The following is a 24,592-nucleotide window of genomic DNA, read 5'->3' as shown; positions in this document are numbered from 1 at the left end:
GCCATACATTAAAAAAAAAGAAACACATAATTCAAGAGGATCCAGCATTGTGTTTGCTGGAGAAGGCAGGGGATTTCTTTATAAGTTCCACTTCCTTGCTTCATCAAAAGATCCACAAATTACCGTTAAATGTAGATCTCACACCTGTTCTCTAAAGCATCAAATGGTTTTGGAACAAAATTCAAGTTTATTAGCACCTTGAAGACCAACATTTTCCAGGGTATAATCTTTTGTGAGTCAAAGCTCATTTCATCAGATATTCTGACAAAGTGAGGTTTGACTCATGAAAGATTATACCCTGGAGAAATGTGTTGGTCTTCAAGGTGCTGTGTGTGTGTAAATGCCATCAAGGCCACCCTATGAATCAATAACCTCCTCCAAGTGCTACCAGACCCAGATTTCACTACAGACTAACAAATGGTCTTAATGGCTCTTTAAAGTCTAATAATTGCATTGCAACATAAGTTTTTGTTGTTGACCCTGTTCCAATAACTACTCAGGAAGACCTGACTCTTTTTTGAGAACCATGCTTCCTGTTGGTGCACTTGATCCTTGACATCAAGGAAATTCTTACAACCTCTTCTGTCTCATAAAGAGAAAATTGTACAGCTATGAGAAGGTGGCCTTGGCGTGTGTGAAATTTGTTCCAATTCCTGACTGCTGTGTCCTATACAAGGTGAAGTGTGAATGATACTGGGTTGAGGATGTAGTGGTGTAAGGTACTCCTCGAAAGCAAGATTCCAACAATATGATATATAGAATGTATAGATGTATATAAGGATAGATGTGTAGAATGTCTGACTTCAAATGCTTGTGAAGAGCACAGGTGGAAAGGCTTGGGAAGTTCAGCCCTTTTCTGGGAGAAGCTTCTAGTGATGCCTAAAGTGCTTGTGCTTAATGCTGGAAATGATAGTCAAAACACTGGCAGCTATTTTATCTGGAAACTAGATTTTCACAGAAGTGTCACTGCCTTCTTAGCTAGTTGAAGACTCAGATGGCAGCGCGTTTGCTAAGCTGTGGAGCAGTTGCTTAAACACACCTGGTATCCCAAGGGAATAAGAGCAAAATGGGCTTGCCTGCTTCTGCAGCTTCGGTATTGCTTCAGCTAAGATAATACTTGACAAGGCAATTGCCTTCTGGAAACCATTTTGTCCATGAAGGTTTAGTAAGGGAACTTACACTGATGGATGTCCTGTGCCTCATGCATGGTTCTGCACAAGTTTATAAATTTGCCTTTCATGGAATTAAATTTTTTAAAGCATTTTCATTATTTACCTTCCTTTAATGGTACAGTTGAATATGGTGAGCAAACAGCTGTTCTCTCTCTGAGGCTCAGAGGACATCTTATGAGCGGGTGTTTCCGTTCCTATGCTCAGGGATAGGCAGGTTCTTCAATCTTTTTAACTTCCTGTCCTGTACCGGAAACGCCCTCCCAGTTCTATTCCTGCCTCAGAGGGAAGAGCAGGCCTTTTAGCGAGCTCCTCATCTACGCTCAAGATCCAAATCTTTCAACCTTATCCTCCCTGCTAACGCAAAATCCCTTCCTACCCTCGTCTGTCTTTTACCTCGTCTGGTCCCGTCTCCGTTTGTTTCGATCCTTCCCCCTTGTGCCGGTCCGTTTGTTCCCCGCACGGAGGAAAATGGCGGCGAGCGAGGAGTTTTCAGGAGAAGAGCTCCTCTCGGGGGATGAGGCGGTATCGACGGAGCTCCTGCCTTCCCGCCGAAATAACTCGGCGGGGGCGAGCGAAAAGAAGACGCGGCGGCAGCAAGGAACAGCGTCGGCCGCGGCGGCGGTGCAGCGGCAAAAGCGAAAGCAGGCGGCTGCTGAGGGAGAGAAAAATGGCGCGAAACGTCCCCGCGCAGAAAAGATGGCCGCCGAGCCTCCCCATTCGTCCCTGGAGGGTGAGGGGGAACAACCAGTCCGTAATGTCGGTCCCACGGGAAGCCTTACTACGGACGTCGGATCGGGTACAGTGCAATCCTCTCTTTCCCTTTTGACGGTGGGGGGGGGGGCGAGTGAACAGGGAATGCTAGAATTGATGCGCAGGGCTCTGCGTGAGGAGTTTGCCCTATTGGGCGAAATGTCTTCAAGAGGCCCTTCCAGCTCCCGGGCCTCCTCTCCCTCCAGGGGATCAGTTCAACTAGAGCCCCCAGTCCAAGGTCCCAGCACTGCCTGGCCAACTAAGGCGGCCAGAAAGGCCAGACCAACTCACCCTTCCAAGCCCATTTCTCAGGACCCCTCCTCTGGGGAAGAGGAGGAAAAAGAAGAAGGGGAATTTTCATCTGGAGAAGAGGGAGAAGGGGGAGAGCAAGGTCAGGATCCTCATCCACGCTTGTTTGCGGGGGAGGATTATCAAGCCTTTTTATGTAAAGTAATGTCAGCCCTTGATCTTCACGAAGATGAAGACACGGATGCTATTAAGAGCAAGGCTAAATTCAGGGGTTCCAAGGAATTCTTTACTAGGTTACAAACCAAGTCATGTTCAGTGCCCTTCCCTGAGTATTTCGAAGACCTGGTAAAATCGGAATGGCAGAAGCCTATGTCCAGTAAACAGATACCAGCCTCTGTTAAACGTTTATATTCTCTGGAGCCCAGAGGCATGTCACTCTTGAAGGTGCCATTGGTGGAAGCCCCTGTCACAGACCTTCAGTCCTCAGGCCTAATCTCTGAGGATGGAGCAGGCAGTATAAAAGATCCCCTTGATAGGAAGATTGATTTCGCTGCCAAGAAAGCTCACGAAGCGGCCGCCCTATCCATACAGGCATCGGCCACGTCCGCCTTAGTGGCAAGGGCCAGCATTATGTGGATTAGAAAAATCATTGAATTGCTCCCACCAGGTAATAAAAGGATTTTAGAAGGCCTGAAGCGTCTGTTAAAAGCGTCCAATTTCATGGCAGATGCTACGCTGGATTCCTTGTCTTTCACAGCTAGGTCCTTGGCGGCTTCCTCCGCTGTCAGGAGGGCTGCGTGGATCAGATCATGGTCAGCTGACTCTGGTTCAAAAGCTATACTCCTGGGCTATCCCTTCGAAGGTGGTCGTTTGTTTGGGCCAAAGCTCGACGATATCCTTGTTGAAACCAAGGACAAAAAGAAAGCCTTGCCCAAGTACATCAGGAAGGATGGAAAACCGTCCTTCTCGCACTCCTTTCGTCCCTTTAGAACTTCCCACTTCATGGCACGCCCCAGATCCGATGGAAGAAGAACCTCCTGGAGCTCTGGACAGGGATCCTTCAGAAAAGGATCCAGGTTTGGCAAGGGCAGCCAGTTTAGTGGACAGGGAGTGGACAAATCTGCAAGATTTGGAGATAAGCAAGGGAAACAGTGACTACAGCCTGGCTCCGGTGGGGGGGCGTCTTCAATTCTTCGCCAAGGTATGGACCTCCTCAACAACAGACAATTGGTCACGTCAACTGATTTCCCAAGGCTACAAGATAGAATTTCAAACTCTTCCACCAAACCGATTTCTGAATTCTCCAGTGTCGCACAATCAGGAGAAGGTGCTGTGTACGCAAAGGGCCATTCAACACTTGTTGGACATTCATGCCATAGAACATGTTCCAAAATTAGAGCAGCACACCGGGGTTTACTCCTTCTTTTTTACAGTGCCAAAAAGGAACGGCGACTGGAGGGCCATTCTAGATTTAAAGTTCCTCAATCGTTTTGTCTACAAAAGGCATTTCAGAATGGAAACTCTCCGCTCCATAGTGGAAGCCCTTCGCCCACAAGCGTACTTGACGTCACTAGATTTGAAGGAAGCGTACCTGCATATCATGATACATCCGTCACATCGCAGGTACCTTCGATTCACTCATGGCCATCTACACCTTCAATTCCGGGCACTACCTTTCGGACTTACATCAGCTCCGAGAGTGTTCTCCAAGGTCCTCGTCAACCTTGTGGCAATCCTGAGGGAGCAGGGGATCCACATTTTTCCCTATCTCGACGACATCTTGGTGAGTGCTCCGTCGGAGTTGACCTCGAGACAACACACAGAGAAGGTTATTTCAATCCTGACCCAACACGGCTTTATCGTCAACATGTCCAAGAGCCTTACCTCTGCGGCCTTAGATACCCAAGCTTCAGTGGAGGAGATATGCAAGGCAGCGACGTGGTCAACCTCATCTACCTTCGTTAGGCATTACAAAATTGATGCCTACGCTTCCGCAGATGCCTCATTTGGAAGGAGAGTGCTTCAGCAAGTGGCGAATGATGCTTGACCCCACCCGGAAGTTACAGCTCTTGAACATCCCGCTCATAAGATGTCCTCTGAGCCTCAGAGAGAGAACGGAGCCTTGGCTTACCTGTGAGGGCTCCTTCTTCTCTGAGGGAAGAGGACATCTTGCCCGCCCAGGGCGAAGTTAAAGCGCCAGTCAAGCACCAAGATGAATAATTGGAACTCCTCGCCACTGAATCCATTTGCTCCTTACCTGATGTTCTTACCCGAGTTTATAACAGTTTCATGTTGTACTTGTTGATTCTTGTTGTACAATCGTTGATCAACCTTAGTTCAGCACTGGTTGATTACACTGTTTGTTCTATGTTTGATATGTTTAATATGTTTTTTCTGTCCTCTTATTCTACTTTGGAAGTCCTCGAACTGGGAGGGCGTTTCCGGTACAGGACAGGAAGTTAAAAAGATTGAAGAACCTGCCTATCCCTGAGCATAGGAACGGAAACACCCGCTCATAAGATGTCCTCTTCCCTCAGAGAAGAAGGAGCCCTCACAGGTAAGCCAAGGCTCCGTTTATTTCCTTTGCTTCCTGCTTATGTGCTAATGGCAGCTGATTGTACTATGTAATTATGTGAAAACGTCAACTGTATCCTTAAATATGTTGTATATGTAGGCCTGCTTTTTTGAGTTCGGGAAGTAGATCCAGGGGAAAGTATATCTGGTTTATGAGATGCTTTTTGTGTGTGCACGCTTGTTGATGTAACTAACTTGTACATATTTTCTAGTCATTTTGTTTCAGTGTGATGTATATTAAGCAAACCCGTTTTAAATCAGTTGTTGGGTTAAAAAGTACTCAAAGCATACCAGGGCATGGTAAGAACTCCCCTAGAGAACGACCCAGATTTATTTATTCTGTGTTAACGCAGGCTTTGATGAATGCTTCTATAAACATAGCAAAGTGGTAAAGTCTCATATCACGTTTTAACCATCTGAAGATATAAACGAAAGGGTTGATAAAACGAACTAAAGGATAAGCAATTTGCTTTCATGGGGTCTTGAGCTCAAATCCCAGAATGCAGAATAAATGAATCTAACCTGAATTAATGATTCAAAGGCCCACATCAATGCCAGTGAAATGAATGATCCCTGTGGGGCAATAGCACTTGGTGTTTCCTTAGTTATTAAACCGTTGTTGTGCTTGGCTTTGTTTCCCAAGTGAATTTGTCTGTTGGTTCAGTTCCCATACTAGGATCTTGACTTTGGCACGTTTTCTGTGCAATTCTATAAAGTGTTATGGCAGTCTAAGCCCACTGAAATCAATGGGTTTAGACTGAAGAAACCGTGCATTGGATTTCACTATTATCTTTAATGCCCCCAGAGAATGTGGCCCCCACCCCCTTTTTCCATCTCAAGACTGAAATTAGAAGCTTTGGCTTGTACTTTAAAATGGGCATTTCGGGACTAAGACGGGGAGGGGGAACCTCCGATTTATGGTGTGATTTCTGAGACTTTTAAATATGTGGCTTTGACTTGTGTATTTCCAAACTAGACAGAATTGTTGTTGAAATAAGATAGCAGTCTAAACGATATAGGGAGATTTTTCAAAAGAGCAAATGGCAATCCTTCTGATGGGGTAAAGCGAGGATACAAATGGCATAAAGAAAATGTTACAACAGCGCCCCTGTGCAATACACATTTACAAAAGCTTCCTTCTATTATAGAATTTATCCAAATTTATTTTATATCCCATTCCATTCTCCAGTGTTCTGGGGTCACATGGAAAAAAAAGCAAAAGTAACTTTGAATCACAGAATCACAGGAAGGGGACCACCAGGGTCATCCAGTCCAACCCCCCCCCCCGCATAATGAAGGAAATTCACAACCACCTCCCCCCCCCACACACACCCCCAGTGACCTCTACTCCATGCCCAAAAGATGGCAAAAAACCTCCAGGATCCCTGGCTTGGAGGAAAATTGCTCTCTGACCCAAAAGTGATGATGGGCATTACCCTGGGCATGTAAGAAAGGGCCACGAGAGCCAAGCTCTTCCTGCCCTCCCACTCATGATCTGCCTAAGTTCACAGTTGCCTTGGAAAACAATATGCAATGAGAAAGAATTAATGCTGTTATTTATTTGTTTAGCTTATTTATGCATATTTTTTCTCGCCAGTGGGTACCCAGAGTGGCTTACGATATTGTTCTTCTCCATTTTATCCTGGCAACAACCACCCTGTAAGGTAGAGTAGGCTGAGAGACACTGACTGGCCCAAGATCACCCAGTGCATTTCATTGAAGAGTGAAGGTTTGATCCTGGGCCTCTCTGATTGTATTCTGACACTCTAAAACCTGAAAGTCACTCAGCTCTCTGTGGCTTATCCAGGTGGGTGCCCTTTGATAGCTGAAACTGAAAGATGGTGACCAGAGATGCTTTTGTGTAGAAATATCAGAAGCTCCACGGGGACTTATTTCTGTAATCTAAAACTGTGGATCTTTTTTTTATGAAAGTCTCCGATACCCCAGTGGGTGGACAAGTATTCCACTGTGTATTGGTTTCTGGCAAGGTAGGATGGTTGCAACAAAATATGTGGCCCTAATGCAGGTTAAAAACCAACAGAGGAGGAGGAGGAAGGAGAAGAGTTGGTTTTTATAAGCCAACTTTCTCTACCATTTAAGGCAGAATCAAACCAGCTTACAATCACCTTCCCTTCCCCTTCCCACAACAGACACCCTGTGAGGTAGGTGGGGATGAGAAAGCTCTGGGATATGCCCAATCCCTCTCTGAGAGAGATGTCTGGGATATGCCCACTCTCAACCCCACCTAGAGACTAGGCATATCCCAGACATCAGTTTACATTAAGCCTCTGCAGACCTATTCCTCAGTGTGTTTAGTGGTTGACTGGTGTCTGGTGATCTGCTGATGAGTCCTCCCATGCAGTGAGTCCATTTGGATCTTGGTTCTGTGGCCATTTCAGCTGGAGCTCTTGGGCTTCTTAGGTAGGAACTTGCTTGTGCACGTGCACACACACACACACACACACTCACAAATGCAAGTTCCTAGTTTGAAGTGTATTAACTGGAAGTAATCTGTAATAATTGATGTTGTGAATATCTTAGACAATGCTGTGCATAAATGTCAAGGACCGCGTATAAGGTATCACTTAACCTTTGATTCTGTTCCTCTGTGGAGAGACTTGTAGAAAGTGTGTTGCTTTTAATTTTAATCATGAATCGCAACAATGGAAGCTGCTTTTACAGACCAGCTTCCTGCCTGTAGTTGTTGATTTTGTCGATATAATTGTTCAGGAACAGCTTCAGTCTTCTGATGGGGCATGACTAGAAAATAATGATATTTGTACGCTGGAGTTCTTGGAGAATGGCACGTTACCTCATGTTACCTACCTTCCCTTTGTACTTTGTTTGAGAACAGATAGAAACCTTGGATGCTCAATATTTATGCGTATGAATGAGAGTAAAATGTATTATGGTTCTTGACAGAACTAGACCATTGAGCAACCCTTTCAGAAATGTGAGGTTTTTTTTAAAACCTTAAACCTTATAAATGGTACAATCTCAAAAAGGGCAGCTTAGGATTTGTGAAGTCATGACGGCCACTGTTCTTTAAAATTGTATGTACTCTCTGAAGGATGGAAATACCTTTGTGCTATGAAATTTTCCTCTAAAGCACTGAATGTTAATCTTTTCTATTATAGAGCAAGATTTGAATCCAGTAGCACCTTAAAGACCAATAAGATGTCCAGGGTATAGGCTTTCAAGAGTCACAGCTCCAGACAAAGGGAGCTTTGGCTCTCGAAAGCTGATACCTTGAACATCTTATTGGTCTTCAAGATGGAGTCGAATCTTGGTGTTCTACTGTAGACCTTCATGCTACCCACCTGAAATTTTTAAATTATACTATCCATTCCCCAGCTCTGTCAGCTTGATTACACAGTTTGTGCTTGTTCTTGGCTTCTTCAAGGGATGGACCATCTAAAAAGGTTTTCAAATCTTCCACGTGCTCTGTATTTGCTTCTGTGGTGTTTCTTCAGAAGAAAACTGATGAGAATGCAGGCACCTTGGTGAACTGAAGGTTGTTTGCGCAAGCTGTGACGAGTAAACAAATTCCAGTTCATTGTGGACATCTTGGTAAATATGAGCTTGATGAAGCTGAGAATTATTCCATCAAGTGCCATGTGCTGGAGCAGCAGGGAGGTGAGAGGAATGAGGAGTGTTCATGAACAAATTGGACTTAACCTGAGTTTAATTTCATCTTGTTTTGAGATTTGAATTTAACCACAGCCAGTTACGCACTTAGTACAACGCTCATCCTACCCACACCCTTACCATCCAAACAGGAGGTTTAGATTCTGATGAAGCAAATTTTCTCTCACCTACCATAGGGTTCGAAAATATGATTTATTTATTTTACAAAGAATTGTATGTGAAAACTGTTTTGTATCAAACATATTTATTCTTCTGATGTAGGAATAGTTGTTTCTACGGATCATTCTCTCTTGAGCACTCCTGCATATCTGTAGAATTTAATATTCTCTGGTAGCATTTTACATTATTCTTCTGTATGATTCCCTTATAGATTTGTACAGCTGTATTACTGGTATAACTTTTTTTTTTGACATTCGGTCATAACTAGGAAGAAGTATTACTTCTTTCTTTCTGAAATGTTCATTGTTTGTCAAATAGAGCGCTGGAAAATATTTTAGCTTCTTGGTTTTGGAATAAGCATCAAGCTGTGTAGTTTGTACATCTGCTTGCATTCTGCTTAATGGATTGTTTGGCCTTTAGAAGTCTCTGTGGATGTGCTTTTTGGACACATTTCTGAGGTGTTTTGGAGAATGTAGAGTTTCATACTTTTGTATGGTAACCCAACAGCCACAGTCCCACAGCTATTTTGTGAATGTTTCACAAGAGCTTTTTGAGTAAGTTTCAAACGTCTACATCAGTGGTTCCCAACCTTTTTTTGACCAGGGACCACTAGGACTTTTTTGTTCAGTGCAGGGACCCAAGATTCAAAATAAAAATTCCAAGAATTTGAAAATAAACTTTAATCATAACTGTTAGTTAAACATTAAGCTTAGAATAATATTTGAATATATATATTTTATAATAGAGAACTTTTAATTGAAAATATTAATTTATTATGGGTTTATAACTTTGTTTCGCGGACCTTAGTTTAGTTCTCGCAGACCCCTGGGGGTCCATGGACCCCTGGTTGAGAACCAGTGGTCTACATAATCTCTTATCAGAATTATGCCATTCTCTTGCCCTTCACCTTAGCCCTCAGCCCTCTGTGGTTCTGAGTATATTCTCAGCTGCACCCTCTCAAACATTTAAGTCTGAATTCTGAAGTGTATTTATTGTACATTACACATTACACACTGGGCTTAGGAGTTATTTAAGTATTGTAAAAGAAAGATAGTCTTCTGTGTGATCCCTTGTGCCAGTTTCAAAGGTGGTAGTCTCACCCCCCCCCCCATATGTATCTTTTTAAAATCCTGGCATTTTGTTTTAGAACAGAGCAATTAATCAATTAATCAAAATCATTGTTTCAAAGGTGGTAATCTCACTAGCCCCCCCTTCTCAATATGTATCTTTTTAAAATCCTGGAATTTGGTTTTAGATCAGAGCAATTAATCAATCAAAATAATTGTTTACTCTAAAATTACCAATGAAGGTATACAGTTTCACTGCTTAGGGGGTCCATTAAATGTTCCTACCTTCCTTGTTTTTCTGCATTATTGTGTCATGGTGAAACTCAGAAGGTGGAGCCCAGTCCAAATGTATCTAAACAGCTTGCGAACTTTTAATGCTTGTTAATAATGCCTTTAGGGTTATCCAAATGGGAAGAACATTGTTTTGACACAATACTAGACGCTGGTCCCATAGATGCTAAATCATGATAAGCCCTCTGGCTGCTCCACTGACAGATAAAATAGACAGGGATTAGCAATCTTCTGGATCACTAAGGCACCACAAACTATTCACATAAATCTGTTATTTAATGCTGCCTTTATAATTCCCCCCCCCCCCGGCAATATTGGGCATAGGCTTGGGATGGACATGCTTCTTGCTTTAAGTCTGAACAGATGAACTCGTTTTAAAAGATATAACTCCCTCTAGTAATACCCTGCTAAATGATCTGTTTGATAAAAGGCCTGCTGCTCATAAAAAAGCTCTTGGCTGCAGAGAAGCTTGAGGGAAAAACAGTGAGCATTTTAAACTTGCACATTGGGGTGTTTCAGTTATTCACAATGGACATGTTGCTAGTTCACTTTGTTCCGGAAGCAGTATCCCCCCCCCCCAATTAATGCCTTGAACAATATATGCCTGCTAGTTACAGTGTATGGAGGTATCTTGGTTTCTTCCATGTTTGGAACCTGGGGGTTTCTGGGGGTGGGGAAGGATCCAAGATTGGGATGGGGTATAGGGCGAGAATTAGTGGGTGGGGGAATTGTTAGCTTCTCTCCACCTATGCTGATTTCTTTTGGAAATGCTCCTTCCTAGTTAGCATGGCTAACTTCGGTTTTAACATACCTCATATTTTTGTCTTGAGGAATCAAGATAATGGTGGGAAGGGGGAGGGTGTGTGTGTGTGTGTTTCAGATTGAAGTATCGAGACAGTAAGCAAACCCATTTTAATCCCAGTGCTCTTCTGCAGTCGATTATGCCTTTAAATGGGTCAGTGGGTTTGTTTTGTTTTGCTACCCCAGTTGGAGGATTCATTGCATCACAGATTTTCAGCGTGATGAGGGTTTGGTGTTTTGTGTGTCTCTGTGTGGGGTTGTTAAATTTATTATTAAAACAATTATGTACAAGGATTTAGAATACAGTCACTCCAATTCTGTAGGTAGATATGTAGTACTACAGTATCCCTTATCCGGACATCTGATATCCGGACTGATCCGAAAACCGGACATTTTGAACCGGCATGCAAGCATTACTCACAGGCCCTCAGCAGTGCCATTGATGGTTCAATGTACACAAAATTGTTAAAAATATTGTTTAAAATTATGTTCTCGCTATGTGTATAAAGTATATATAAAACGTAAATGAATTTTTTGTTTAGGCTTGGGGCCCATCCCCAAGATATCTCATTATGTATATGCAAAAATTTCAAAATATTCCAAAATATGGAAATATTCAAAATATGGACCACTTCTGGTCCCAAGCAGTCTGGATAAGGGGTATTCAACCTGTATATATTTTGAGTAAAGTCCAGGTATGCATTCTAATAATTTATGAAGAATTCTAGATGTCGTATCCAACAGTTGGAAAGTCCATTTTTTGCATGAATGAAGCTGAAGAAGTCCCCAAACCCTGCCCTCCTCAGGCTCTGCCCCAAAAATCTCCAGGCAATTCCCAACCTAGAGGTAGCAACTAGGGTTGCCAGGTCCCTCTTCACCACTGGTGGGAGGTTTTGGGAGCGGAGCCTGAGGAGGGAGGGGTTTGGGGAGGGGAGAAACTTCAATGCCATAGATTCCAATTGCCAAAGCTGCCATTTTCTCCAGGTGAACTGATCTCTATCGGCTGGAAATCAGTTGTAATAGCAGGAGCTCTCCAGCTATTACCTGGAGGTTGGCAATAGGGTTGCCAGGTCCCTCTTTGCCACAAGCTGGAGGTTTTTGGGGGCGGAGCCTGAGGAGGACAGGGTTTGGGGAGGGGAGAGACTTCAGTGCCATAGAGATCAATTGCCAAAGCAGCCATTTTCTCCAGGTGAACTGATCTCTATGGGCTGGAGTTGTAATGGCAGATCTCCAGTTAGTACCTGGAGGTTGGCAACCCTAGTGGCAACTATATTCCTGCCTCTTTGAGCCAGTGCTGCCTGAGAAAGGACTAGCAGACTCTAGATGGGGCAGAGGAGATGGGGGGGGAGGGAGGCAGAGCAGTTAGCCCAGTTTCACTTTCTGTTCCTGGAAGACCTGGAAGGAAAAACACAGGGCTAAAGTGCTGGTGGGTTGCAGCTGAAGTAGGTGGGTTCAGTGCTGTTTCTGTGCAGTCTCGTGGCAGTAGGTGTACTGGTTATCATCATACTCTGAATATAAGGAATGAAATTTGGAGATCTGAGTTCAAATCCCCACGTAGGGGTGAAATTTATGGTGCCCTGCTGTCAGCCTAGCTGACTTCATAGAAGTGTTGTGGGGATAAGAGGGGAAATAGAGAACTAACTTTCTTGGAGGAGATGTGGGTTATAAATGTAGCAATATTAATAATAGCCAGGTATTTCAAAATGTGTAAGGATGTGTCACGCCACCAAGACTAGATTAATTCATTCCATCATATTCCCTATTACTATGTATGGGTGTGAAAGCTGGACAGTGAAGAAAGCTGATAGGAAGAAAATAGATTCCTTTGAAATGTGGTGTTGGAGGAGAGTGTTACGGATTCCGTGGACTGCCAAAAAAACAAATCAGTGGGTTATAGATCAAATCAAGCCTGAACTGACCCTAGAAGCTAAAATGACTAAACTGAGGCTATCGTATTTTGTTCACGTCATGAGACAACAAGAGTCACTGGAAAAGACAGTCATGCTAGGAAAAGTTGAGGGCAGCAGGAAAAGAGGAAGACCCAACAAGAGATAGATTGACTCAAAGGAAGCCACAGCCTTCAATTTGCAAGATCTGAGCAAGGCTGTCAAAGATAGGATATTTTGGAAGACTTTCATTCATAGGGTCGCCATGAGTCGGAAGCGACTTGACGGCACTTAACACACACACACACACTTCGAAATGTAGTTCTCTTTTTCTCCTACAAGCACTCATGTAAATGGGGTGGGGGGGGAGAAAGGAAACAGAAAAGGTTCGGTAAAATGCCTCTATCAGAAGCAAAACTTTACAAGAGATCTTTCTGTTCAGTTAGGGCTCTGACAGGTAATCTGAAGCGAGAGCACAGCAGAAATAGATATCCATCCTTTGCCCTACTCCATTTGATGCCCATTTTTCTAAAGATCAGCTCCACCACTGAGCCAGAGCCCCTCTCCATAGGCAATCCAGCTGTGAATTATTGCTGTTACAAAACAACAGCACAATATCCAAAAATGGAAGTTGGATGTGTCTTATTGATGCCAAGGACTTCAGGTATTGGTACAACAAGGCATTTATTGAACCTCTATAACACAAAGAAAAGTCAACAGTTCCTCCCTAGTGCCTGCTTGCTCGTTTCTTTCTGGGTCTCCTGACTTCCTGTTTCCTGTTTGTTGCTCCTCCCCTGTTCCAACCCCTTAATTAAGGTTACATTTCATTACAGGATGAGTTAGTTTCAAACCAGGCCAGACTCAGTTTGGCCTGTTACCACTTTGTTATCATTTCTGTGGTTATATAGATCATTTATTGTCTGCTTTTTGTGGTAAAATCCGTTCTCAAAGAAGCTAACAAAAATAATCTGAAATTACTGTAACTGACTAAATTGCATATTAAACAGTTCGATGTCTCTCAGAGCTAAGGCAGGTTGGCAAGGAAGTTTTTTTAAAAAAAACAATCTTGCTTGTCATTTCTCGTTTGTCTCTTGTAAAAAACACACTAGAAGATATATATGTGGTGAGGTGGGAGCATAAATGCAATACTTTACACCTCCCAGGTGTGGAGTAAAATGTTTACAGCCCTGCTGGAAGCTAATTGTTGCTTGCAAGTGGCTGTTTACAAGTCTGGTTTATACTACCTGGCGGGAAGAAAGGCAATGCAAGACTAGCCTTTGTTTCTCTCTCTAACTTGATGGGACTTGAGCGGTTGCTCAGGGTTACTTTTGGGCTGCTGACCCCGTTGTTCCAGTGGCCATGACATTGTAAAGTTACTTAGCCCTCATACTTGTCCTTATGCTTGCAGAGTATGCAATGTGGCTTCTGTCGGAGTTGTACCATGCTGGCATGCAAAAGATACTTCTAAGTCTTATGGCCTCGGTATGGAGACCCCTCCTGGTAACAGCTCTGGCTGCTGTGATATGGCAGCTGGATTCAGATCTGCTGTGGTCAACTGAAGAAGGAGAAGAAGAGTTGGTTATTATATGTTGACTTCCTCTACTTAAGGAAGAATCAAACCAGCTTACAATCACCTTCCCTTCCCCTCCCCACAACAGGCACCCTGTGAGGTAGGTGGGGCTGAGAGAGCGCTAAGAGAGCTGCAACTAGCCTAGGGTCACCCACTTGGCTTCATTTGTAGGAGTGAGGAAACCAACCTGGTTCACCAGATTAGCATCTGTCGCTCATGTGGAGGAGTGGTGAGTCAAACCCGGTTCTCCAGATTAGAGTCCACCCCTCCAAACCACCACTCTTAAACCACTATACCACACCGGCTCTCTGCATGTCTATATCTACCTGTACTCACTAGGCTGATGTTTTGTTCCTTCTCTTTGCTGCTGTTCCCCAGCATGGAACTCCGAGCCTAGACACACAGCCCAGTCCCTCTGGCAGGTGCCATTTGCCATTCAGTTAGTCTCTTATGGCCAAGAGCTTCTCACCCAGGCAGTTGCATAGATTTTGCATAGGTTTGGATGAGCACTAGTGGATGTTGAGAATTAACAGGTGCAAGGCTCTTGGTGCGACCTAAATGGTGACAGGACAAGGGCTCTTGCCCTGTGGCTCTTAGCCTGGGGCTAGCCATTCCACTCAGCAATGGAAGAAACCTCCACCAGCACCGGTGAAGAAGATAGACACCAACATTGTTCCTGGGTTCAGCATTGATAATAGACCTAACAGCACCTTTGGACAAGTATTATGTTACCATATCTAGAGGTTAGCCAGGGACTGCTTTATGGCTTCTCTGTGAAAGGTGGCATGCCATGGATGCATGGTTTCTTAGTGGTTCTGATGGCAGTTTGTACCTTGGGCAGGATGGTTGATGAATGTGCTGTTTCAGTGCAGATGGGAATTAGTAGATATGGGGGTGGGACTCTTCAAATTTGGACACCACAAGGCAAGACTGCTCACTGCCCATATAATCTCTGTAGCATCCCAAGAGATGTTGATGCAAGGGCCCCTATTTTTTGCACCTCTTCTTTAGTATTGTGCAATACCAGATTGGTAAGGGGCAAAACCGGACTGTCTGCAGAAGAGAAAACTAGACTGTTGGCAGAAGAGAAAATTGACCTGGCATGCATAGCTGAAGTTTGGTTGAAGGAAAGTGATGTGGTGTCTGTCCCAGTTAACAACACGTGCTTATGCAGTCCTTCAACAGCCCCCATTGGAGGGTGGGGAGAAGGGGTGGCGATCATCTACGAGTATTTTCCCCCCTTAGACTCGCAATGCAAAATATCACTGTCATTGATTATATATCCATTATGTGGAGGTCTAAGGACTGATTGGGCGTTCTGCGTTTTTACCATCCAAGTAGTTCCCCAGTGGCCATCTTGTCTGAGTTGAGGGTGATGCTGTTGGGTATGATGCTGGAGAAACCTAGACTGATGGTTCTGGGGGACTCATACCAAGGATACCTTGCTGGGACTGGTCCAGGATTTAACAACTTCTTTGACCTCCCTAGCCTGGAGGATGGCCCTCTACCTTGATTCAGCTGATCTGACCACCTAAATGGATGCCATTGTGTCATAAAGACTACTGTAATGTAATAATCTCCCCTCAAAATCAACTCAGAAATTCCAGTTAGTGGAGAATGCCACAGCTTGGTTATTAACGGAAACTTATTTATTTATTTAATTTTATTCGATTAATTTATACTCCGCCTTTCTCCCCAATGGGAAAGCTTGGTTATTATCAGAAACTTGGCAGTGCATGCATATAATACCCATTCTGCAGTCACTGCATTGCTTGCCTATTAGTTATCAAGCTCAGTTCAAGGGTACTGGCCATCACATATACAACCCTTCTTGGCCTGGGACCCTCACATCTGCAGGACCACCTCCTATGCCCTGCAGTAATTACTTAGCCCATTAGAACAGAGCCTTCTGCAGGGGCTACCCTGCAGATGGGCAAGATGAACAACTGCCTGTACATGTGCATTCTCTGTAGTGGACCCCCACCCTACGGAATCTGCCTGAGGTCCTTAGGAAGGCTCCCCCACTTTTGGCTTTCCACCAGCTGTGTAAAACAACTGTTCAGGAGGCGTTTTTTATAAAGGAAATAGGGCTGCAGAATGATTCAAGGAGATGTTTCAACAGAATGGGACTTTCTATATATGATTTTAACTTGCTCTCACCGCATTATATTTCTCCTTAAGCATTGTTTAACGTGTCATATTTAATACTTATGCCTTATTCCCGATTTCTGCAATCCTAGTCCTATTACATTGTATATTAGATGTCTTCTTATCCTGTTGATTGCACTGACTGATATCATGTAATCAGCCTTGAGTCTCAGTGCCAAAGGTGGACTATAAATAACATAAATGTATAAAATATGCTACACAGCTGGTCACATCTAGTGCTTGAATTGAGAGTTTCCTGTTCTACTGTGAACTCACTAGATGTTTTCCACCTTGAAACTGGGTGTATTACTTTTTGTATGAGGATGATTTACAGCAAATCACTGAAAGTGTAAATGTGGTCACAATAAATGGGATGCAATAATAATAATGACAGGCATCGCGCTGCTCTTCAAGCTTTCATTGTGGTGGCATCCATTTTGCTGCTAATGTATGCATATCATTTTGTATTTTAGGGAAGAAACACAAAGCTGAATTTCAGCTCTTAATTGACCAAATGAATAAGCGGAAGAAAAAAGCAAATAAAACCAAAACAGCAGAGGAAGAACCACAGCAGAAAGAAACAGCAGCTGGAAAACAACCTTTAGAGATTGGTATGCATTGTTGATTACTCCCAATTAATGTTGAATACTGATGTGTATAATTTCATTGACAAAAATTGGAGGTGAAGCATCTCAGTTTCCATCTCCCAAGTATTATACCCTTGTAAATGTGTTTATGTCAGTGGCCTTAGAAGGGTGTAACTCTCCCGAGAGTTTCACTTTTAATCCAATTTTAAACATGTATGTCTAATATGAACTGGATCTGTAAGATAGGTAGTCTTTGATTAATTGAAACTAAAGTAATTGGGGAAGTGTGTAGATGAATTTTCTCCAGTAGAATTATCAGCCATTAATGATGTTTCCTGAGAATCTGCTCTCTTTATAATGTGAATATGTGTAAACGCTTGCTCAACCCAGGCTGGTTTACTGGTCCTTGAAAGGGACAATAACTTCTACTTTCAGGATGCTTCACCTGAATAGTTTCTGAGATGGTTAGTTCATGAAGGATTTAGGCCCAAGGCCCGGACAGTGCTCCAAGCCCTATTAATCTGTGTTACCAGCACTAATTCCAAGGAAACTTTCCTAAAGACTCATTCATACATTGTGACAACTGGTGATATTTATGTGCAGTTGAAGATAAACTGACATTAATACATGTTAATTGAGTCTTTATTATGATTATTCAGTATTATGATTATTCAGCTTTTCTACCATCAAATTTTGAAACAGCAAGCATATCTGCTTGTCTGAGCAGTCTCTCCCTCCTCCCTGTATATAATAAAATATAAACCAAACAAAGCTACCACACTCAGTTATTTTACCCCCAACAATTGTTTTGGCTCCTATAGATTGAATTCCTTAAGTTCCAATTTTTGATCAGTAGAAAACTTTAGTAGTTCTCCTTTCTTACAAAATAGTCTAATTAATTCCAGCTTCTGGTCTTTGTGCTGGCTTTCTCTTTGGCTAGGATGTTTCTTGGCCCATTCCTTATCATAATCAACAACATGTGTCCCATAATCCTACACTGTCCATTTCTTAGCACAGAAACCTGAACTTGTATGTACGTTTCTAATAAGTTGACTGACTTAAGCTTCATTTCTCTGCACCTGGACTGAGGAGCAAATGCTTGCTTTGGAAGGGAAAGCAGAGCCAACACAATAACTGAAGGAGGGACATGATTCGGGGAATCCAGGAAGCATTGCACAGTGTTCTGATTTCATTTTTCTCCGGGTTGAACATGAACACAGCCCACTGTTGTTGGGTGAACCTAAGCTTGACTCAGGAAACTGAGTTATTTTGCCAAAAACGTGCATAATTTCTGATCCCAATTCCAAACTGCAGACACCCCAGGGCAATTTGAATGAGATTGTGGATATATATTTTAAAATTCTCTCAACCTGTACTATATTGGCATCTTGAATGCGGCTCTGTCAGTTTCTCAGTCACCAGAATTCCTGATATATATAATTCTCTTGATGCCTAATGTAGTGGGAGAGTAGGGTGGAGGTAATTCTTTTCTGCTTGGATTATAGTCTGAGCTATAGAAGAGCTCTTAGATTGTAGAAGCTAGGAATTAGGGTAGTTACGGCCATCTGAGTAGGGTTTTTAATGGTTTTAATGATTATGGTTTTAAGGATGTTTTAGATGTAATCTGTTTTTATTGTTATCCGCCCTGAGCCTGGTTCGCTGGGGATGAGGGCGGGTTATAAATTTGAATAAATAAAAAATAAAAATAAATAAATGAATTTAAGCAGCAGCTCTTCCATAGCCTGTTTGACAAGCATGTGCATTTTCTCTTTTATGTCCAGTGCTTTCCCCTAGTTCTTTCAGATAGCACTTCCCCGTATGGAAGAACTATTTTAGTTTTGAGTGTCAGTATGTCTCATGGAGTGGAAGGGCTTTGTATGCAGGTGGTCCCAGTTTCAGTCCCCAGCATCTCCAATTAAAAAGGATTAGATAGCGGGTGATATAGAATCATAGAGTTGGAAGGGACCAACAGTGTCATCTAGTCCAACCCCCTGCACAATGCAGGGAATTAACAACTACCTCCCACCCACTCCCACAGTGACCTCCTACTCCATGCCCTCTACCAGAAACTCTGGGGACCTCTACCAGAAACCCTGGGAGTCACTATCAGTCAGAGTAGGCAATACTGTCCTTGATAGACCAGTGGTCTGATGCAGTGTAGGGCAGCTTCATGAATTAAAATAAGGTATCTACTTTTCAGCCTGTTTTAGGTAGGCAGGATTTTGACTGCATCTCTGGAGAACTTTGTACTTTGATTCTGCTAATCAGCTTCGCTTAAGTCAACTAAATCTCAGCTCTTCTCAAGTTAACAAGATTGCTTTTCTGACCTGTCAATGGCTCCTGACCTGTTTCCTTTACCAAAGCTATCATGAATAAAAAATAAATGGAAATACCTCATTGTTGACGTCTTGCACAGCTCTTGATGCCAAAGCAAGCTTGAATTGCTTCCAAGAGTAAAAGTTTTCGCCTTCATCTCATCTTGCAATGGTTATCTCCTTTTGTCGTTTTAGAAATTTTTCTTGGTTGGGAGAGTCCCTGACTTCCTCAGCATTCATTTCATTTTAATTTATAATAGATAGGTTTTCTGGGTTGAGCCATTTATCACCACTTTCGGAAACCCAGCAGAATCCTTTTATATTTGTGACCTGCAGTATATGAAAAATGTGTTCAAAATGTTTACATTTACAACAGAGTGTGGTACTAGATCAAAAAGCTTAACAAATTTGCTTTGTAGTGCTGGTGAAATTAGAGATTTCTTTTGGTAACTCTTTTAATTCTGAGAGGTAAACTATTTTCTGCTCAATTGACCAGTTCTGGATTTTCAATGAAATGGGGCCCAGTCATTCCACCCTTTAGTGTGATAGAAGAGGTTCCCGTTAGATAATAGGGCAAGTCTTCATGTCCCCACTACAGTAAATACAAGGCTTAACTAGGGGTAGTTATTACGTTCTTAGTTTCCTTCCTTATTATCTCCCATATTAACTGGGATTTTAAACAAGAATTTAATTCAGGTTTAGAATCTTGTGCATAGTGGGGGAAACTACCCTAGATTAATTGTCTGCCTAGAGTTTGTTTCTGATTGGGATTACTTTATCATTCTGTCCGTGTTGAGGAAGGAAGGAGATGTTATCCTGGCAGCAGACTTCATTTTGTGCACATTTTAACTTAACCATGGTGAGATTTGCAGGCTAAATTTGTTTTTAAAATGCAGTTTATAATCTACATTGAATGTTTATAAAAGCAATATATCCCCGTTTACTTTGAATTATAAAGCTTCAGGAGTATGTAACTTTTGTTCTTGGTGAAGGTAGTTCAACTCATGTGCCTCATCCCAGAGAGAGAGAGAGGGCAACTTCTGTCTCTTACTTACACAAAAAGGCCCTCTCCCCAGCTAACTGGATTTTTGTTTGATACACACACACACACACATGCATATTCATAAAAAAACCCAGACATTATTGAAACAGTGTGGTGTGGTTAAGAGCGGTGGTTCGGAGCGGTGGACTCTAATCTGGAGAACTGGGTTTGATTCCCCACTCCTCCACATGAGCGGCGGAGGCTAATCTGGTGAACTGAGTTGGTTTTCCCACTCCTGCATATGAAGCCAGCTGGGTGACCTTGGGCTAGTCACAGCTGTCTTAGAGCTCTCTCAGCCCCACTTACCTCACAGGGTGGCTGTTGTGGGGGAAAGGAAGGGATTATGATTATAAGCTGCTTTGAGACTTATTAAAGATTGAGAAAATGGGGTATAAAAGCCAACTTTTCTTCTTATTGAAATCTGTCAGTCAATTTGGAAATCTGTACATCCAAAGGGCTGTGTGACATGCAAGCCATAGATTACGGCCCAACACGTGTTTGTCAGGGTTTTAGTTTATTCACTGAAGAGAACACATATATGGCAACATGAATGCTTAGAAACATAGTTTAAGCCAATTTACTTACTTTTGGGTTTTGCTGCTTCTGCCAGAGGAAAAGCAGAGTGTTGCAGAGCATCCAGACTCGGTCTTCTTTACAGATGAGGCAGTCAAGAAGGAAGCTCAGGACTGTGCAAGAAGCCCCTCTCTTCATTTGCCTGAAGCCAGACGACTGATTGTGGCCTCCTCCGCCCCCTCCCACTCCTCTGGATCCTCAAGCAGGTTGGTTTGCATAAAGCTCTCTTGTGTTTGGCATCAAGGGACACAGGAGCAGCTGTCTTTGAACAATCTCTCAACCTAACTGGTCTTTATGGGGTTGTTGTCAGGAAGGACTTAATCCTGACAAGACGGGTTCTCTGGGTCAGTAGAAAGGCAGACCAGGGACTTGAGTTCTCTAATTGTCTTGGAGTTATACTAACCCCTTGAAAAGCCAAGTTCACAGCTTGAGAGTGCTGCTTGACACAGTGGTCATGTTAGAAAACCGGGTGGCTGTGGTGGCTCAGAGTGGTGCATCAGCTTCCCTTTGTTTTTGGTTCAGTGTGATCTAGCCACCGTGATCCATGCCTTAGTTACATCTACTCTACACTCTACTTGGGACTACCCTTGAAGAGAGTTCAGACGTTTCAACTAGTGCAGAATGCTGTGGCTACTCGACTGGTCAGGTCCAGCTACCGGGAGCATATTACCCTGATACTACAGCAATTACACTGGCTACTGATCCACTCCTGAACCCAATTCAAGGTGTGGGTTTTGTCCATTAAAGCTCTACATGGCTTGGGACAGGAGTATCTGAAGAACCATCTTCTCCCATATGCCTGGGAATTAAGATTTTAATTAATTTACACCTCTTGAATGTCCTACCAATCAATCTGATGGGTACCCAAGAGAGGGCCTTTTCGGTGGCAGCCCCACGATTATGGAACAAGCTCCCAGGAAGGTGTATCTGGCCCCCTCACTGTCAGTCTTTAGGAGGCAGCAGCAGAGAGTTTTATTTAGGATTGCATTTAACTGATTTACTTATTATTTACTGGTAGTCCTGATTGTAGTTTTTAAATTTAAATTATGACCTTTTGTGTGTTTTTATAATTGTTGTATTTATATTGTTTTTAATGTGTTTTTTATAGTCGTATTGTCAACTGCCTTTGTTCCACAAGGGAGAAAGGCAGCTGACAAATGTTCTAAATAAATAAATAAAGGGATAGCCTGTGTGATGATTTTGGTGAATAGATGTTAGACAAATGTTGACAGATAAGAGAATTTGGTCACATCCTCAATATTGACTCTGTTATGGCAAGAAGTCTGTGCAGGCAGATGGCTTAGGATTCAAGTTTTCAGGATTTCTAAAAATTGGGCAAAGATGTGAAAGTGATGCTCACTCAGTCGCTCAGGAGCCACGAGGGGCTATTCCACATGCCACCTGTGGCTATCCTGAACCCTGTTCCCTCTTTGAAATGTTGTACGATTGTTAACATATACTGTGTATTTATTGGCCTTTGACCACAAATAAAATCATTCATTCATTCATGAACCCTGTTCCCCAGCATGGCATCTGCCCTATGTTTCAGAGAAGTGAGCAAGTCCCTTGACCAATGGGGCTTGTGGTTAGCAGGTGGGTTTCCACACTGAAACAACCAGAGGAGTGGGTAAAAGGCAAAAAAGAGACCTAAAGCCATTGAATTAATTTGACAGGTCTGTGGTAGTGGATTTAAGGATACTGAACCGCCATCTTTACTGTGAATGTAGTGTTGTCTGGAAATAGGTTTACAGAATTTGGAATTGCAAATGCCCCTGCTCCTCCCCCCAAGATGTCTTACTGCTTTACAAGGGGCCCATGCCTTTCTCCAGACTAAGCAGAAGGTTCGAGATCTCACTAGTGGTCACCACTGGTGAGTGAGAGCTGGCATTGTAACATGGAAAGAAGTCCTGCAACCGAAATGCAATATAGCACTACTTTGCATGCAGCTTCTCCAGTTAAAAGGATCAAGTAGCAGGTGATTTGAAAGGACTTTGCCTAAGACCCTGGAGAGCCAATGCTAGTGAAAGCAGACAGCGCTGTGACCTGGATAGATCTTCATGCGTGTGTACATTTTTGGAACCAGAATCCTTGTTAGTGAAAGCCTTCAGTGTTTAATGTTTACATGTTTCTCTTGTTTTCACATTGCTCAACTCTTTGCTGGCAGCTCTAGCTAGGGCCCTCATATGCATATGATTAGTTCATTCATGCTTTGTAGGTGACCTTTATTTGACTCTTCTTCTGTTTATTTTCAAGACAAAAACAATTAAGCCGATAGGAACGTGGGAATGTAAAATATGTGAAATAATTTGAGGGAAAACTTGGCGATACTTGTTTCATTCTGAGAAAACAGCTTTTGAAGATGTAACTTTGCAGCATGCTTAGGGAACAGATGTTTCCCTTTGTTTCAGTATCTCTGGTTAGCAGAATGTAACTCCTTACATAGCTACATGATATACCATTTTTGCTACAGTTTTTTACATTTGCTTTGAGTTTGAGGGAAATCTTACTTCTTTTGACTATGCCTGAAAAATCACACAGATTGACCATTGGGAGGCAAAACTGAATGCATTTACAGTCATTCTTGCCTTGACGGCTCGTTTCAATGATCATATTATCATAAGCTGAATCATTATTATATTGTTGTTTAAAGGGTCATGTTGATAGACAGCTGGATGGATGGAGTAGCTACATTGCATTATAAAGCCAGTCAAAAGATCACCAGTCAACCACATAGGAATTTAAATGCCAAGTGTCTTTCAAAGGAGCTAAGTTTTAAGATTCCCCTGAAAGGCCAGCACAGAAGGAGACAGCGCCATCTCAGTGGGAAGTAAATGGGGGGGGGCACAGTTGTAAAAAATGTGGTTGCTTGCCATCATTACTTCTGGCATGGCAGGGTCCTGCAGCAGGGTGCTACTAGATGATGTCCGTATCTGGGCATATTCATGTAAGTGCCAACATTTGGGCACTTCGGAACCTAAAGGCCTGTAAAGGTCAAAACCAGCACTTTGAATCAAGCCTGGAAACAAACTGGAAGCCAATTCAGACGGACTAGAACTAGAGTAATATGTTCGTATCGGCGGATGCCTGTTAACATTCTAGCGACCACATTTTGTGCCAACTGTAGTTACTAAACTGATCCCATGGGAGGCTTCAGGAAGAGGCCATTCCAGTAGGCCACTTTGCATGTTACCAAGACGTGTGGCCAAGACAGCCTTCTCCAGTAATTGCTGCAGTTGGTGAACGAGCGTAAGCTTGTCAAATAGCACTTCTGGCTAACTTTGCAACCTGTTTGCTGTCCAAGGGCTATTGGGCTGAGAACTGACTATATAACATACTACTACTCATCTTTAATAAACATATAACAATTTTATTAACAAAGAACAGTATTTTTTATTGGAAACATTTTAATATTGGAAAAATTATGGCCACAACTAAAATTAATGGCAACAGTGTTATTGCTGCATCGGCTCCCTGGCCCAATCAGATGCGCCCCCGTGAAGGGGGGGAAGCAACTCTGCCGCTCTCCGCCCCCGCCCCAGACACCAAAGCTGGCTCCAGGTGAGTCTGGAACCTTTGCTTATCCAGTGGTATGCTGTTCATGAATTTTCAGTGGGAGTATAACCCTGTCCCAAATGGGTTTCATTTCCAATCCATAGCTCTTGTCTCTTGTCTGGATTATATTTCAGTTTTTAAAATTACATCCAGCCTTTCACAAATTGGGTCAGGGTAGCTACTGCTTTGCTAGAATCAGATGGAAAGG

At 42.9% G+C, this 24,592-nt stretch overlaps 1 protein-coding gene across 1 annotated transcript in view; it reads left to right on the top strand.

Annotated features, from left to right (window-relative positions):
* The window catches only part of RAD18 (RAD18 E3 ubiquitin protein ligase), a 153,127-nt gene that overhangs the window by 63,265 nt on the left and 65,270 nt on the right, over positions 1-24,592 (top strand). The window contains exons 10-11 of the mRNA XM_056863880.1: positions 16,789-16,926; positions 20,870-21,038. Coding sequence (XP_056719858.1) covers positions 16,789-16,926; positions 20,870-21,038 — 307 coding nt within the window. The remainder of the gene's footprint in view (positions 1-16,788; positions 16,927-20,869; positions 21,039-24,592) is intronic.

Source organism: Euleptes europaea, chromosome 1 (assembly GCF_029931775.1).
Source record: "Euleptes europaea isolate rEulEur1 chromosome 1, rEulEur1.hap1, whole genome shotgun sequence".
NCBI lineage: Eukaryota > Metazoa > Chordata > Lepidosauria > Squamata > Sphaerodactylidae > Euleptes > Euleptes europaea.
This window is presented reverse-complemented; position numbering and strand designations above follow the sequence as displayed.